The 17326-nt window shown below is 36.5% G+C and overlaps 1 protein-coding gene across 1 annotated transcript in view; it reads right to left on the bottom strand.

The window, feature by feature from the left end:
* oxct1a (3-oxoacid CoA transferase 1a) overlaps positions 1-16673 on the bottom strand; it is a 53735-nt gene extending 37062 nt beyond the window's left edge. The window contains exons 1-7 of the mRNA XM_082187993.1: positions 16464-16673; positions 15136-15244; positions 14298-14388; positions 5809-5944; positions 5497-5646; positions 5265-5371; positions 3337-3397 (exon numbers count right to left, since the gene is read on the bottom strand). Of these exons, the coding sequence (XP_082044119.1) occupies positions 3337-3397; positions 5265-5371; positions 5497-5646; positions 5809-5944; positions 14298-14388; positions 15136-15244; positions 16464-16562 (753 nt within the window). The 5' untranslated portion in view covers positions 16563-16673. The remainder of the gene's footprint in view (positions 1-3336; positions 3398-5264; positions 5372-5496; positions 5647-5808; positions 5945-14297; positions 14389-15135; positions 15245-16463) is intronic.
* Positions 16674-17326: the final 653 nt, after the last annotated feature.

Genomic DNA, 17326 nt, shown 5'->3' with positions numbered 1-17326 from the left:
TAACTGGAATATGCCACGGATCTGCTGCGCAGGCTTCTGTCGCCTGGCAACCAGCTGGCCGAATTGATTTCGCCTGCTTTATTATTTTTCTTAATCTGCATTTCCTTTGGTTAATGCGAATGATCAGTTCTTTTTAATTCATTAGGAAAATGGCAGCTTTACAGACACACAGCTATCAGATATCCTGTTAATTAGGACGCGGTCTGTTTTATAACAAGAGGAAATAAGGTGGCTGTTTCCTCTAGTGACATCAGTATTTCCAGCGCCTGGCTCTGACAGGCAACAGGAACGCTTCTCTCGAAACGCTGAGCCATTGGCAAGCCTCATCAGCCAGCCAATTGAGAGGAAATAATTCAACGTGGCTGCTGCGTTTGGGCAGATTATAACTGGATGATCATAAAACACTGTCTTCCCTTCCAAGCAGCTAAATATGGCCTCAGCTACTTTGGAGTGAAAATCAGATGTCAGAAAGTAAAGGAAATGCTGAAGCTATAAAATATAGTGCACTCCACGGACAAATAACGTATGAAAACACACATAAAAAAGGGAAGGGTGATACAGGTAAAGGGCTGAAAACATGGGACAGAGTTTAAGCTGGCTCCAAGCACTCCGTAATAAGCTTATTAAGGACTGTAAGGATGATTTTCATATGCAGGTAACAGGATGATTCTGTCTGGGAAAAGAGATGTACTTGCAAAAACCACTATGCTCTCAAAATGCATTTGCACAATATTTCCACTATATTAAACTACTATAGTCTTCAATTGACTACTTAATTGATTTTTAATCACATGACATGGTTTATTAATTAATGATAATTGATATAAATATTTGCTGAGAAAAGCCCTAAATTAATATAATTCAACGACACTTTTGCAGACATGTAAAGCATTAAAAAGACATAGAAGAACATCAATAATGTTAATGCTGCCTGTAATAGCAGCTTGCTCCTATTAGCTGTATTTAATTAATGCTAATCAATATGATTCTAATTGCATGAAAGTTATTTTTAATAAAAACAATTTACAAAATTAAATATGTGAATTATAACAGGATTATAATATATTAATATAACAGTAGTAGCTGATTACATTAACCTGACTCGTACCAACTGTATTTTATTTTATTATTACAAATGCAAATTAATATTGTTCATATATACAATTAAAAATATATATTACAATCATAACAGGGTTATAATATATTATAACTGTTGTTTTAATAATTTTTGTAAATAAACATGTTAAATCAAACAGCCCTAGTGCAAAATGCAATCAATGTAATGCAATCGAAATATATGACTGCGCATCCTGAAGTGCAATTCAAGAACTATTTGAATTGCAATTTTAGAACTAATACAGGATGATTTTGTGATGAATGGAGTCATAAATAATATGCATAAATAATTATGTACATCCATCTGCTATTTGTTCTGTTTACTGTCTCAAAATAACAGTAGTGGGTTTCATCCCTAAATAGGATATCCAACAATTCTCAAACTATGCTACCATATAATTGTTAAATGTTTTGAAAAAAGTATCTTATGCTGTATTTATTTGATCAAAAATACAGTAAAATCAGTAATATTGTGACATATTATTACAATTTAAAATAAGTATTTTTTTTCTTATTTAAAAAAATATATATATATATATTTCAAAATGTAATTTATTCCTGTGATAGCAAAGCTGAATTTTCAGCATCATTACTTCTTACGTGTCACATGATCCTTCAGAAATCATCCTAATACGCTGATTTGCTGCTCAAGTAACATTTCTTTGAAAACAATCGTGCTGCCTAATATTTTTCTGGAGAGCTTTTTTTCTCTCTCCATGATTTTTTATTAGAAACAATGAGAAAGAGTAGTGTGTTTAAAAGAGCAGCATTTATTTGAAATAGAAATCTTTTGTAACATTATAAATGTCTTTACTGTCACTTCGGATCAATTTAATGAGTCCTTGCCGAATAAAAGCATATTTTCTTCTTTTTTTCTTCTTAATGACCCCAAACTTTCGAACAGTAGTGTATATAAATAGACTCCTCCAGTAAACCTTTTAAAACAGATGAGACAGACACGACACCTGTGGTAACCCAAATGACTGTTTTCTTTTCTCATCCCCAGACAACAGGGATGGCAGTGAGTCAATCTTTATTTGGAGTGAGTTGGCACCACAAAAAACATCTTAACCAGTCAAACAGAGGCAGAATGCAAGATACACACTGTTGCTCAGCACTCAGCCAACTGACTCATTCTCCTAGCAGGATGGCTTTCATCACCAGGTGCACAAACATTGAAAAGGTCTTTAACCATTACGGTGTGTTCAGAGAACTGATAAGCTTATCTTTAGTGGGACTGCAATAACCGTATTGTCAGAGGATACTGGCTGCTAATAACTGCTCATATTGCTGTGCAGCCACAATAAAGATTGAAAACCGGACAAATAAAAGCTCTAATGCGCTGATAGCATCCGACACAATTGTAGCAGAAGACAATTAAAGAATCTGAGTGGGCTAAAAGTCTTCCTTCCTGATGATAGTACTATTGGTAGACAGATAGTGAAGTGTGAAGACTAGTTACAGAAATATCTCCTCAAATGGTTCAAATTCAGGAGTTATTGTTTCACATTGTGAACCATTTGGAACCAAGGTTGCGAGAGAAAGAACAGTGCTGATGGAAGATCAGATTAATTAATGGAGTTTGTTCATGGCGACTGAAAATGCCTTTTGATAAGGCTTTTGTTCGTAGCTGCGCGTTTTGAACAAAGGCTTAGATAAAAGCATATTTGATATGCAGGCAAGTGTTTGAAAAGCGCTCTTGATAGAAAGGAAATGAAAAAGGAGTGAATGGGGGGGAAAAAACGTCAAAGATCTAGATGAAACCAACTATTTATTTTGGTTATGTGAAAAACAATGATGAAATGAAATGCAGGAGGGGGGAATTGAATTTATAGGATGGACAACATGATACATGCACAAGCTTTTAAACCTGTAATAATGCATCCAAACAGGATCTGACAGAAGCACATGGGCAGAAGTCATGTGTGTCACACGTGGCTGCAGTAACGTAGCGCACAAAAAGTCTTTAATATAATAATTCACAAAAGTATACAGGAGAGGCTCTGGGGAACCACAACCAAATAAAGCAGATGACACAGAACTAAATAAACTGAGGGCTTAAATAAACACAGAGCTTGTTAATGTAACACACAACACCTGGGTAACTCAATTAATGACTATGGTAACAGACAAAGTAAGGAGAAACTGGCAAACAGAAAACGATGAGGTCTCAACCAAACTAAACAACTGCATATCCCTGACAATATGGTATTTACCTACCTCCACAATTGTGATCTTGGCTGCCTTGCACATGGGCTGGTTGAAGTTTCGCGCTGTTTTCCTGTTAAAAAAAAAGTACATGCTAAGCATTCAAATTTTTAAAACCAACTTCAGACATGTAGAGCTGAGGTGGAACTGTATGTATCAATGTGTGGCATATTCTTTCCTCTAATTTCGAGCCACTGATAATTGAATATGGGGAAATGAGCCAGAATGACAAGCTATTGAAAATCAGCCCAGAACAATTAACAAAAACAATGGTACCACTTTATTTCAATAGTCCACTTCAGAGATTCTACTAACTACAAGTAACTGTGTAACTACATGTCAACTACCAGTCATTAGAAACTTTCTGCTTAACATCTGCTAACTCTTTATTTTCATGATCCAAAACAGACATTCTACTGACTAGAAGTAACTTTGCAAGTACATGTCAACTTATTCTAAATGTATTAGCCCTAATAGTCTACTTATACTCTAACGAGAGTTAGTTGATATGTAGTTATTGAGAGTTAGATGACATGTAGTCGTTACTTAAAGTTACTTATAGTTCATAGAATGTCTATGGTGGACTTTTGAAATTAAGTGTAACAAAAACAACTTAGTCATCATCCATATTGGTGCCATCTTCCTAAGAAAAATCAACCAAAGCGGAACAAGTGTACAATTTTATGGTAAAGGAAACAGTGCACCCTTGTGGTAAAACAAAATACTACACTTACATGTATGTAATGTTGCAAATGTAAATGAGCAATAATAATGTCCTCTCTGTTCAAATCTTTATTGTTTTCAAATCAAATATAACACCATTTTTACCATACACAGCTATTTTATAAGACTTTTTATAAGCCCTTTTATATGGTAGCATACCTTTTTTTTTTTTTTTTTACTTTCTATTCATCAAAGAATCATGAAAAAAGGCATGGCGGTTTCCACAAAAACATCAAGCAGCTTTAACTGTGTATAATACAGAGCCACTAAACGGACATGGTGAAGGAAAAATTATATATTGTATGAGATGGAGGAAAAATTATTTGTCAATACTTTTGCGTTCATTCAAAAATGTTTTTCGAGAACCTTTGTGTTCGCTTGCAAGAGCTCAAAAGGTTTTGCGAGCGAATGCAAAGTTTTTTGGGGGGAATGCAAACGTTTTTGCGAGGGAACGCAAAAGCATTGACTTATTATTTTCCCTCCCATCTCAGATTTTTTCCACCACCATGTCCCTTTAGGGCCTCCGTAGTTTTTAGCATTGATAATAATAATAAGAAATGTTTCTTGAGCACCAAACCAGCATATCAGAATGATTTCTGAAGGATCATGTGACACTGAAGACTGGAGTAATGATGCTGAAAATGAATACATTTAAGAATACATTACATTTTAAAATATATTAAAATAGAAAATAGATATTTCAAAGAGTAACAATACTGATATTACAGTAATACTATTATTGGTAATAATAGCAATAATATGTATAATATTTCAGTAAATATATTGAATGTACATAAGACACTTTTAAAAATCTTACTGACCCTAAATCTCTGCATGGTAGTGCATTTAAAACTAATATTTTAAAAATGATTGTACTATTTTCTTTTTTTCTTCTTTTTTACCACTATTTTATGTCATTATCTTATGTGGGTTGTATAATGAATGAAAAAGACTGGGTTTGAAATTACAGCTATTTTAACAGTTTGCCTTGTCTACTGTGTTTAAAATTTTCTCTAAAATAAGGTACTGTTTCTAAAAGTGTCTCATGTGGCCTTGCCTTCAGTGTGGGTGTGTGCTAAATGGAAACAGTAAGGTGAGAGAAAGGAGCTATTTTCAGATTTGGGCAAAACACCAACCACACCAGTAAACATGTGATAATGTTGGGTTAGTCCGTCTACAGTAGAGCTGAACACCCTCAGAAGAACAAGCATTTGTACCTGAAGATGACATTTCCTGCCCTATCCGCTTTCCAGGCTTTGATCAGCGCAAAGTCACCCGTGATGGCTTTTTCCATGATGAAGTGCCGGCCATTAAATTCACGCACCTGAAACATGACAGCGGCAGAACATAATAGATCCTATGTCTATTTTTACAGATCATTACCTCATCTGAGACATGAGCTGTATGACTGCATCATTCAGTAAAACTGGAAGATAAGCGACAACTGACCTCTCTGGGTTCACTAGCGATGGCAATGGTGCCGTCCTTGTTGTATTTGATAGGAGAGCCTCCCTCTTGGATGAGTGTGCCATAGCCTGTGGCAGTGAAGAAGGCAGGCACACCTGCGCCACCGGCCCTGATCCGCTCCGCTAGCGTGCCCTGCCGTCAACACAGTACAATGGGTAAACAAAACCTTCCTGATTGGATACTTTATGGAAGAATGGTACTATAAAATCTTTAGCATACATATACTGGGCAATAAGCCATTGAAAATAAAGGTAAAGTGTTTATTCTGAAGTTATGGGTAAAGGATGGTCTCACCTGTGGGGTCAACTCCACCTCCAGCTCGCCACAGAGATACTGCCTTTCAAACTCCACATTCTCCCCCACATATGATGAGATCATACGCTTGATCTGTTTGGTCCGAAGGAGCAGGCCCAGGCCAAAGTCATCCACCCTGTTTGAAACATACAGAAGATTGAAAACTATAGCTAAATATGTCCTTCTGCAATAGCCTATATATTCAACCAATTCGGTGCATATACACAACTAATTTATTTTATTATCACTTTATTCAAAAACATCTTCTAGTAGAGGTTACCCAGCATGACTGTAAAAAGTATTATTCGATATTGACGGCCATTCAAAGGTATCTATGTCAAATAAATAGTGAAACATACTTTTCCTTATTTGCTACTATTGACGTCACAGATCAGGACAGTCACTAGAGGTGAGACTGTGTGCACAGTACTTGGTGAACATCGGTAACATTACGAATTCACGATGTCTTACAAATGAATCATTCACAGGATTCATTGTCTTGAGTGAGTAACCATATGGCATTTACAGCTCAAGTTGATTGGCTCAATTCAACCTGGCTGGGAAACCTAGGGTCCTGCACCGTTCAAAAGTTTGGGGTCGGTACGATTTTTTCTTAATGTGTCTCATAGGTTCGCCAAGGCTGCATAAAACTGTAATTTTGTGAAATAGTATTACAATTTAAATAGCTGTTTTTTATTTTAATATATTTTGAAATGTAATTTATTCCTGTGATGGCAAAGCTGAGTTTTCAGCAGCCAGTCTTCAGTGTCATATGATCCTTCAGAAATAATTCTAATATGCTGATTTGATTATTATAAATGTTGAAAAAAGTTATGCTGCTTAATATTTTTGTGGATAATGTGAAGCAGTTTTTCAGGATTCTTTCATGAATAGAAAGTTCAAAAGAACATTTATTTAAAAATATAATTTATTTGTAACAGAAAATATCATTACTGTCACTTTTGAATAATTTAATGCATCCTTTCTAAATAAAAGTAATAATTCTTTCAAAAAAGAAAAGAAAAAAAGTTGGTTTGAATCTACAAACTTTCTGCTGCAAATCTTGATTGTTAATCACTAGGCACACCACCTTCAGATAATGCCTAACTGCAAACAAACAAATATACATTTCCAGAAAACCAATGTCCAATTTAGGTTGAACTATTGTTGGAAAAGTAGCACTTATTCCCTAAACTGGTCTAAATCCAGTGTCCAATGATCATTCTGTAGCAAACAGGTCATTAAAATTCAGAACACGCAAGAATACAGAGACAAAGGACACAAAACTCCTTTTTACTGCAAGAAACATATGAAACGTCTTACTCTCAGACCTCCTCAATTCGGTGTGTGCGGTGGCTTGGCACAGTTACAGAAGCAGTGACTCAAAACTGATTTTGTCATTCATTAACAAATAGCATGACTTATTGAGACTTGAAAGGCACTGAGGTATGAAAATGTTGACTAGCTATCCCATTTTTAAAGGCAATCAGTGCAGTAGTGCAGATCTGGACATTTTTAATACCGTTAAAACCAAAGGCTTTCAGGTGAAACATGAGGGGGAAATGTTTGATGAAAGTTAGAGACATTTTATAAGTTCAAGTATATTTTCTAGGTTAATTCGATCAACAGGGAGCACAGACTCTTCATGTCACGACTCGTTCACTGGACCGAGAAAGGTTGCAATTAGATGCATACTGTGTCATGCCATGTTCTCATTAACTCTTCTAATGTGTCATTTTCACTTTTTCTCCCGCCAGATTAGTGGCAAAGGCTTTTTTTGTGTGTGTTTAGAGACTAGTTTTAAGAGAAGTTATCAAGGCCCTAGTGTATGTGCTTAGAATTTACTGAGGTAAAATGAACTGATTCCAACATTTCATAAAAACCACAAAAACATAAGTGACATTACTCAACAGTCAACACAAGTTAATAGTGAGTCACTTACATTTTAGACAGAGTTGTCAGTTACTTGAATATATATGCGTATGAATGAAAAAAGATTAAATCAAATCAAAATAAACCATTGTGTATTTCCAAGCAACATACAGCAGTGTTTTGTTCTTGAATTAATTTACTTGAGAAAATTGTTAAAATGAATGATTATCTGATTTACTCAAAAACAGGCTGCATAGAACTAAGTCTCTAGTAGTAGGCAAAAAACAGGATGTGAAAAGTGAAGTGAATTCACAGCATTCAAACAGTAGGCAAAAAGTACCTAAATGACCTACTACCATGGGTGAGGAATTGTGAATGGCAGTGAAGTGATGCAGCTGCCATTTACACGTTAGAATGACATGATGAATGCAGAATGTCCGGATTACATTCATACTATACACATTCATACTATAGAACATGCATTTTTAGCAGTTGTGAATTACTTATTCAAAAGACATCAGAGAGAATGCGATTTCAGATGTAGGGCCCTATCTTGCACTCAGCGCAATTGACTTTGTACACCGATGCATGTATCATTCCTATTTTGCACCCGCGCACAGCGGACTTTTCCCTCGACAGACGCACGTTGGTAAATTAGGGAATGAACTTGCGCTCCTGGGGGCGGTCTAGCGAAAAGAGGAGGCGTGTTTCCGGCGCAAACGTTCCCGGTGCTATTTTGCAGTTCCAGAAAACAATTCCGCAACAGACCAGGAAAAACCTAGTCCTCAGATGCTATTTTAAGGGCGCATGCTTGGCCATAATGTGGCGTGTGAGATGACGCTCTGATTGGTTTATTTCACGTTACGCCCAAACCACACCTATGAGTAATGTAGCTACTTCAGACCAACCCATTTTAGATTTGCTTCGGGCGCAAGAGTAATTTATCAACAGCACCCAACAGGTATAATACCAACAGCGCCAGAGATCCGCCCACAAAGTTACTTGCGTTTCGTGTTTGATACTTGCGTTTCAGATCGTTAAAATCCTGAGTGAATCAATGTTGTTAAACGAATTGGTTGAATTAATGATTCAATGACTCCCTACTTGAGTAACAATACACTAAACACAGATTTACAGTTTTTTTTGGAACGCACAAGCACAGACAAGCATATATGTATATACACTATATCTATACATCAGCACTCTCAAAATGCTCCTCGGACAATCAAATTCGAAGACAGGAACTAACTGTTGTACAAGTATCCACGTAACACTTCTGCAGGGCTGCGGCATCTCTTTCAACTTAGAATAACACCAGTCTGTAACCAGATAATGTACAGTGGCCAATAACTAAGTCAAAACAAGTTAAGTTAAGTCAAGTCAAGTCAAGTATATTTGTATAGCGCTTTTCACAATACAGATTGTATCAAAGCAGCTTCACAGTATTAAATTAAAATAATACAACAAAGTTTGTTTCAAGAGGAATTTATTGATTGATAAAATTAAATTAAAGGCAACAGTGGCAAGGAACCGAAAAACTCCATCAAGTGACCTAATGGTGTCCTAAAACTCCATCAGGTGACCTAATGGAGAAAAAAAAAAAACCTTGGGAGAACCCAGGCTCAGTCGGGGGCCAGTTCTCCTCTGGCATTTATGAGCTAGAGGCCGGATTGTAGTTTGAACTGTAAGATTATATGAATGCCTGGCTGAAGAGATGCGACTTTAATCTAGTTTTAAACTGGGAGAGCGAGTCTGAGCAACGAACAGTATCAGGAAGACTATTCCAGAGTTTTGGAGCCAAATGTGAAAATGCTCTCCCTCCTTTGGTGGTTCTGGATATCCTAGGTATGACCAAAAGCCTTGAATTTAGTGATCTTAAAGAGCGCGATGGATTATAGGGCGATAGAAGATCCGTTAAATAGACTGGAGCTAAGCCGTTTAGGGCTTTATAAGTCAGTAGCAATACCTTGTAATTAATACGGAACTTTATAGGTAACCAATGCAGTGATGATAAAATCGGTGTTATATGATCATATTTTCTTGATCTAGTAAGAACTCTAGCGACGGCATTTTGGACTAACTGTAGCTTGTTTATTGAGGATGCAGGACACCCAGCTAATAAAGCATTACAGTAATCCAGTCTCGAGGTCATGAATGCATGAACTAACTTTTCTGCATCAGAAACTGATAGCATATTACGTAGCTTAGCAATGTTTCTAAGGTGGAAAAAGGCTGTTTTTGTAACATATGAAATATGATTTTCAAAAGACAGGTTACAATCGAGTATAACACCCAGGTCTTTTACTGTAGAGGATAAAGTAACAGGACATCCTATGATGTTAAAGTTGTATTGTGCGAGGTTTTGTGGGGCGGATAAGTATTACCTCTGTCTTGTCTGGATTTAATAAAAGAAAATTACGCGTCATCCAATCTTTTATATCTTTAACACACTCTGTCAATTTGGAAAATTTTGCGTTTTCATCCGGCCGTTAGCACACCATTTCTAAGTCATGAGTAACATGTTAAAGGTATCAACAGGGTTGTTGATGGAAAAATATATAATATAATAATATATAATATAGTCGTGATAAGATGAAATATAACTTTTTAACACGATTATAAAGCTGCAAAGGTGTAAGTGCTTTTCGCGTGCTTGTGGTTTCACTTGTGGTTTTACCTCATAAATTTTGTGGTTTCTTCTCATAAATTTTTGTCATAAATTTAGAATAAATTTTAGGGATGCACCGATACCACTTTTTCCAGAACGAGTCCAATACAGATACTTTCATTTTTGGTACTCGCCGATACAGACACCTTTATTTTCAATGCATTTGTATTTTTTAAATGCATTGGGTAGAGAAACCAAAAGAATATAAATCATATTAGTTGGCATATTAGTTAGTATAAATCATATTATATATTTCCTTCAGTTATTTTCATGCTTAATTAAAGGGATACTTCAGGATTTGGCATTAAGCTTTGTATTAGTAGAAAACCTGTAGTATTTTCGAATTACCGTGCTTTCTACCCTCATATCCCCCTGAGATGAGAGATTTATGTATTTTTTTGTCTGGAAAAAATTCTCCGATGACGCAAAAATCGTAATTTTGCGTCATCGGAGGATTTTTTGGCCAGAGGCTAAAGACTACAGCCAATAGGCTGTCCCGCATGTTTTCAACCCGCCCATAGAGGGTGGGATCTCACTCACAGAATGTACACAGTGTCAGCCGTCTTTCTTTGGAAGCTAAGCTAGCAGGCTCTTGTTCTGTGGACAAAGCTGAGTAGTAGGAGAAAGCTGAGTATTAGGGGTTACCATACTCTTTTTCCCGGACATGTCCGGCCGTCGAGATCGTCCAAAATGTCCGGGATTCGGCTTTTGCTTTCTGCAGTCGCCATTCATTGTTTACATGCACACCTTTTGTTTCAATCTAACTGAATTCATTCCGATTGGTGAATCTGAATGTAGTGTTTACATGAACGCTAAACAAGTGATCGGTCGATGTGCGTTTTAACATTGCTAAGAAAATTCCCGCTCCTCCGTGAAAGATACGAGACTGGTGCGTCTCAGTAATCACGCCACCGGCCTCGCGCCGTTCTCCCGCGCCCTTCAGCCTCGTCCTGCTCACCACAGTAAATATAATGAATGGCGACTGTAGAACGCAAAAGATGAATTTTGGGCGATCTCGAAGCCTAGTCTCACTAGTAGCCTAGCCTTCTTGTTTTCAACTGCGCTCTCTAACCGGTAGGCGTGGCTTGGGAGTGGCCTCCTAGGGCAGCAAAGCAAGTGCATTCTGGGAGTTGTTGTCTTTCATCCACATAAGCCAAAAATACATTTTCTGGCTTTTCTCAGTCTAGAAAAATCCATATTCAAAAATAATTTCACATTTCTTCTACATAAATTAGCTATTTTAAATACACATTCATCTTTCCAGAGGTGAAGTATCCCTTTAAGCCTGCTAAAATGTATTGTATGAGCTTCTGTAACTTTCACTGTTCATTCTATTGTATATGCTGTATATGCTCCCACTGAGCCAAATAATGAGGAAGAACCAAATTGCTTACCTCAGCTATGCAGACGACACACAGCTCTACTTAGCCCTATCGCCTAACGATTACAGCCCCATTGACTCCCTGTGCCAATGCATTGATGAAGTAAACAGTTGGATGTGCCAAAACTTTCTTCAGTTAAACAAAGACAAAACGGTCATTGCATTTGGAAACAAAGATGACGTTCTCAAGGTGAATGCATACCTTCACTCCAGGGATCAAACAACAAAAAATTAAGTCAGGAATGTTGGTGTGACTCTAGAGTCAGACCTCAGTTTCAGTAGTCATGTCAAAACAATAACTAAATCAGCATACTATCATCTGAAAAATATTGCAAGAATTAGATGCTTTGTTTCCAGTCAAGACTTAGAGAAACTTGTACATGCTTTCATCACCAGCAAGGTGGATTATTGTAATGGACTCCTCGCTGGCCTTCCCAAAAAGACCATAAGACAGTTGCAGCTCATACAGAACGCTGCCGCTAGGATTCTGAGCAGAACCAGAAAATATGAACATATCACACCAGTCCTCAGATCTTTACACTGGCTCCCAGTTACATTTAGGATTGATTTTAAAGTATTATTACTGGTATATAAATCATTCAATGGCCTCAATACATTGCAGATATGCTCACTGAATATAAACCCAACAGATCACTCAGATCATTAGGATCACATCAGCTAGAAATACCAAGGGTTCACTCTTAGTCTGCTTTTAGCTATTATGCCAGCCGCAGCTAGAACCAGCTTCCAGAAGAGATCAGATGTGCTCCTACAGTAGTCACATTCAAATCCAGACTCAAAACACATCTGTTTAGCTGTACATTTACTGAATGAGCACTGTGCCACTGTTCGTCCGACTATTTGTACTGTACTGTATTTTATTTTATATTCTTATTTCTTCTCTGTAAAGCACTTTGAATTACCATTGTGTATGAAATGTGCTATATAAATAAACTTGCCTTGCCTATTGCTCAATCATATTGTATCTATCATTTAATAGCACAGCACGTATTTAGAGCAGCTCCTGCTGGGCTCAGTGCTGAGGATTGGGTTTGGGATTTAATGTTAATTTGTTTGATTAACATTAAAACACAGGAGCAGGTTTATTAGACTGCTCTGCCTTTAAGACCGGACGTATGGATTCCATTTGAATATACCGTCTACATTCACTTGAGATATAACCAACTTTGTTTACTAGGATACTCGCCAAGACGGGCGTTTTTACATAATTTTGTGTGAATTCATCCGTACAAGAATTAAATTCACTATTCACGCACTGTCTTGAGATGATTCTGTGCACACGCATGCTTAGACCCAGTGTCCTCCTCCTGTGCAAGCAACGCATGCTAATGCCAAGCAGGTTTCACATTACAGTCTCACTGAGCTTCTCTGTGGTAGCCTGTGTAGTTTTTTTTACCACAGAGACTTAGAACTCACAGAACAAGTTAAACACTGCATTCAAGAACAGCGGGCTTCAAACAGTCAGAAGGAAGGGAAACAAACTTCAAGGGAATCGGTGGGGAACTTTCTATCTAAAACAGGTCAAAACTTCCTCTGAGGTTTTCCAAAAACTAACTCTGGAAAAAAGCCAAATGTATTGAATTGAAAATGGCACTTTTATGAGTTTGATATGGATGACTGTTTTAAAGGAGTTGACATAAATACATTTTATTTACACACATTTATTTTGTTGGCATATTTAACATACACAGTATCCTATTTAAGCCTAACTAAAACGATTAGAATGAACTTTATCGCTTTCTTCGACCATCTTCTGGTCACGATGGAAATACAAAAAACTCAAAATAACATAACTGGCCCACTCTCAGAGATTACGCAAAGATGTAGTCATAGACAACCAACCTGGGACAATGCCAGCACAGAAAGACCTATACATAGATGAGCATCAAGTCACATGTTCAGAGCAGCTGCGACATAGCAGCAATAAACCAAACATCAACGTCCAATAAGACAGTAAATTAGACTGTATAACTAGACATTTAGAAAACATTTACTCTTTCTAAGAAGGAATCTTTCTCACTGATCTCCTTGTGCACGCTGTGTTCTGTATTTACCAGTAGGTCTAGACCAACTTGCAGATTAGACTTGGTCAAACTGGTAATCTCTTTCTATTTGTGGTCAGTTGCGCACACAACACATTCTCATTGTCGTATAAGTGATAAATTCTTGTAATGACATCTAGGGGACAACTGATGCTATGGACCTCTACTTAGTGACCTCAGAAAATGTTTATCAAGAGTGACTGCGATTGTTTTTGTTATTTTGCCATCTTTCAAATTTCTCCAAATGGATTTTAAATCTCAAGTCACAGAAGTATCCTTTCTGATTATGCTCAGACTTTTACACAATCATGGGCTGTGTGTTAGTTAGTTCTTGACATTTCTTGGTATACTTCAATATGCTGTTTCTGTTGTTTGAATGTGTCAGGAAGAACAGAAGTTAGAATGTTAGGCTTATTGGTGGGGTACGATAATAAAGATGGTTGAGTTTAATCCATTACTGTTTTTGGCTGGGTTTAAGCTGTTGTTTACTCCTGAAAAGGCTTACCCTGCATTATTGCTGACTGCGGTCAGGCTCTTCACTCCGGTCTTCAGCAAACTGTTTATCAGGTTCTCTGGAATACCACATAGGCCAAAACCTGTGAATGAAGGAAAAAGATAGTAAAGAAATCAAAAAATATTTGCTGGCATGACCTCCTCAGCCATTTATCAGGGAGATGTCAATAAATGTTGTTCTGTACAGAGTTAATATAATAATTAAAAATAGTATAATAATATATTATAATATAATATTGAAAGGTTTGGGGTCAGTAAGAATTATTATCATTTTTTATCATTTTTTTTGGAAGGAAATTAAAACTTTTATTCAGCAAAGATGCATAAAATTGATCAAAAGTGACAGTAAATACAATTGTGTTGCAAAAGATTTATATTTCAAATATATGTTGTTCTTTTGAACTTTCTATTCATCAAAGAATCCTGAAGAAAATGCATCATGATTTGAACAAATACATTAAGTAACACAACTGTTTTCAACATTGATAATAATAAGAAATGTTTCATGACCATCAAATCAGCATATTAGAAAGATTTCCGAAGGATCATGTGACACTGAAGACTGGAGTAATGATGCTTAAAATTCAACTTTGCCAACAGAGAAATAAATTACATTTTAAAATATATTAAAATAGAAAACTGTTCTTTTGAATTGTAATAATATTTCAAAATATTACTGTTTTTACTGTATTTTTTATCAAATTAAAAAAGCCTTGGTGAGCAGAAGACACTTCTTTTAAAAATGTTAAAAAACATATAGAACCCAAACTTTTGAACGGTAGTCTACTGATTAAGATTGAGTTTATGATAAATCATAACCCTTGAGTTACCTCCCACAAGAATGGTTGCCCCGTTAGGAATATCTTTGACGGCATCTAGGGGGTCCGAATAAAATCGTCCGGACCGTTGACTTGATGTGGAAAAGTAACAGCCGCATGTCTGCCAACCAGAGACATAAAGTAGAATGAATGAAACAGGCTGGACATACAGAAACAAACACTCCAGCAAGCACTTAAAACCATGAATGAAACAGATTTCCACACTTGAATGTTACTATGTAGCTATTTACAGTGGATTCCTAAATTATGCATAGAAAAGTGAATTGTCAAATAAAATTCGTTTCCACTGTCAACTAAAGCAGTTTGATTTTCCCATGCTGACATACACGTGATAAATAAACCTCGAGAGTCCAGCCAAGCAATCCATTACATCTTTATTTGTTTATACAACAGCGCATGTTTGACCTCACAATTGCTCCAAAGGACGAGGAGAGGAAACAGCTGACCACTTATCACTCTGTCTCAATAAATAATATCTGTTATGTATATATAGAAGCCTTGAGCTGTATTACCAAACAATAATCGACAAAAATACTGAGTTATAGGAGAAACCAATATGACCAGTGTTATTTCTTGAAACAGTGATTCAAAGGTTTCTGCTCTGTCTATATACAGAACAACTCCATGAACCTCACAGCCACATGACACTAGCATGAGACTGTCATAAATATATGACTTCAAAACCAATGCTATCTTAGTGGTCAGGGCCTGGAGAATTCTTATCCTTGTTCTGAGAACTAGTTATAATAGCAGTCTAGTTCACCTGTTATGTGATGTAATGAGCCAAATGGTGAGTGGAACAAAAGGGGGGGAATGAGAGTTGGGTTACTGTTAACCACTGAATAGTGTTTGCCGTGTTGTCAAGGTAGTTGTCAAAATAAAAAACAATATAATTTCCATTAAAGTTTTTGATCAAATCTGTGGTAGATTATGCCTCAAGCCAGAATTGCTTAATGACCTTGTGTTTCCAGTCCAACAATAATACAAATATATGAAACTAAGTGACACAAGATATTGATTGTACTTAATGTCTTGCTAAAATAAAAACGCAATGCAGCACAAAATGACCACTTTTAGAAGACTCTAGCATTATGCAATGCTTTTTGACTCCAAGAATATGTAAGTTTTGTCACACATCATTCAAACACAAGCAAACACATCATGTATAGAATTATTTATAGCTTCCTTATAATATCTGAACGTCTCTTCGCCCTGCAATGGGTAGTAGGGTTAAAAAAAAAAGACAAAATAGAAGCACCGACACGTTCAACATCATGCACAATTCCGGATGCACCGTCTTTTTGCTTCTAAACACTGACCTTGCCAACGGAGAATCTCAAGAGGTTCGTCTTGATCGTCGCTGTCACGTTCTTGAGGATCACATTCTCCGCTCTAGTTAGCGCTTTAAGAGTCGCCATGTCTGAAAATTACAGGCCTAATTTTGTGTATAGTGAATGATGGTGACAGTAATGCCCTCGTTGATCTCAGACAGGCGGGGATGAGGTAAACGAAGGAGTGTCGGGGGCTCGATTTGCTTATTTGCATTTAACTCTCTCACTGCCATCTAGCGATTTCCGATTCATTCTAATGAGTCGGATCTTTTTTTTTAATGTGTCGGTGGTTCAACAGACAGGTCTGCATGATTCATTTCCGAATCGTACTGAATCTTTCGGAGTCGTTCCAGATTCAACAACGCATTTGAATTACCAAGAATTGTTTTTAGAACATGACCAACTCTCAGTGATCCAGATAAAGCGAGTCAGTGAACAGAGTAACAATTTTGCTTCGAGCGTACTGCATAAATGTTCCACATAAAACTTGCTGAAAAATATGTTTACAGTTATATTAACAGTTTTACACACATACGACAGTCTAGAAATAGCATTTAAACATGCAAAAACACATTTTCAGTCAAGCACTCACCTCAAGTAAATTAATTGTAGTATTTTGTAATGTAAATGGAAAATTTGTTTAGGTTCTAAATGTGTATACACTGCTCATCATTTTATTTCAAAGAGTAGGTTTTTATTCAAACAAATATAGTTCTAATATAACAGAGAAAGAAAATAACAACAATAACAACAGCCAGGCCGAAAGAAGACTTTCAAAAATACAATAAAAACAAATCAAATAATACAAAATACATACATCAATAAAATGATAACTACCATAACAAGTAACT

Source organism: Leuciscus leuciscus (genome assembly GCF_965113295.1).
Source record: "Leuciscus leuciscus genome assembly, chromosome: 13".
Lineage (NCBI taxonomy): Eukaryota > Metazoa > Chordata > Actinopteri > Cypriniformes > Leuciscidae > Leuciscus > Leuciscus leuciscus.
Note: the sequence above shows the minus strand (reverse complement) of the source record. Positions and strands in the feature narration are given on the sequence as shown.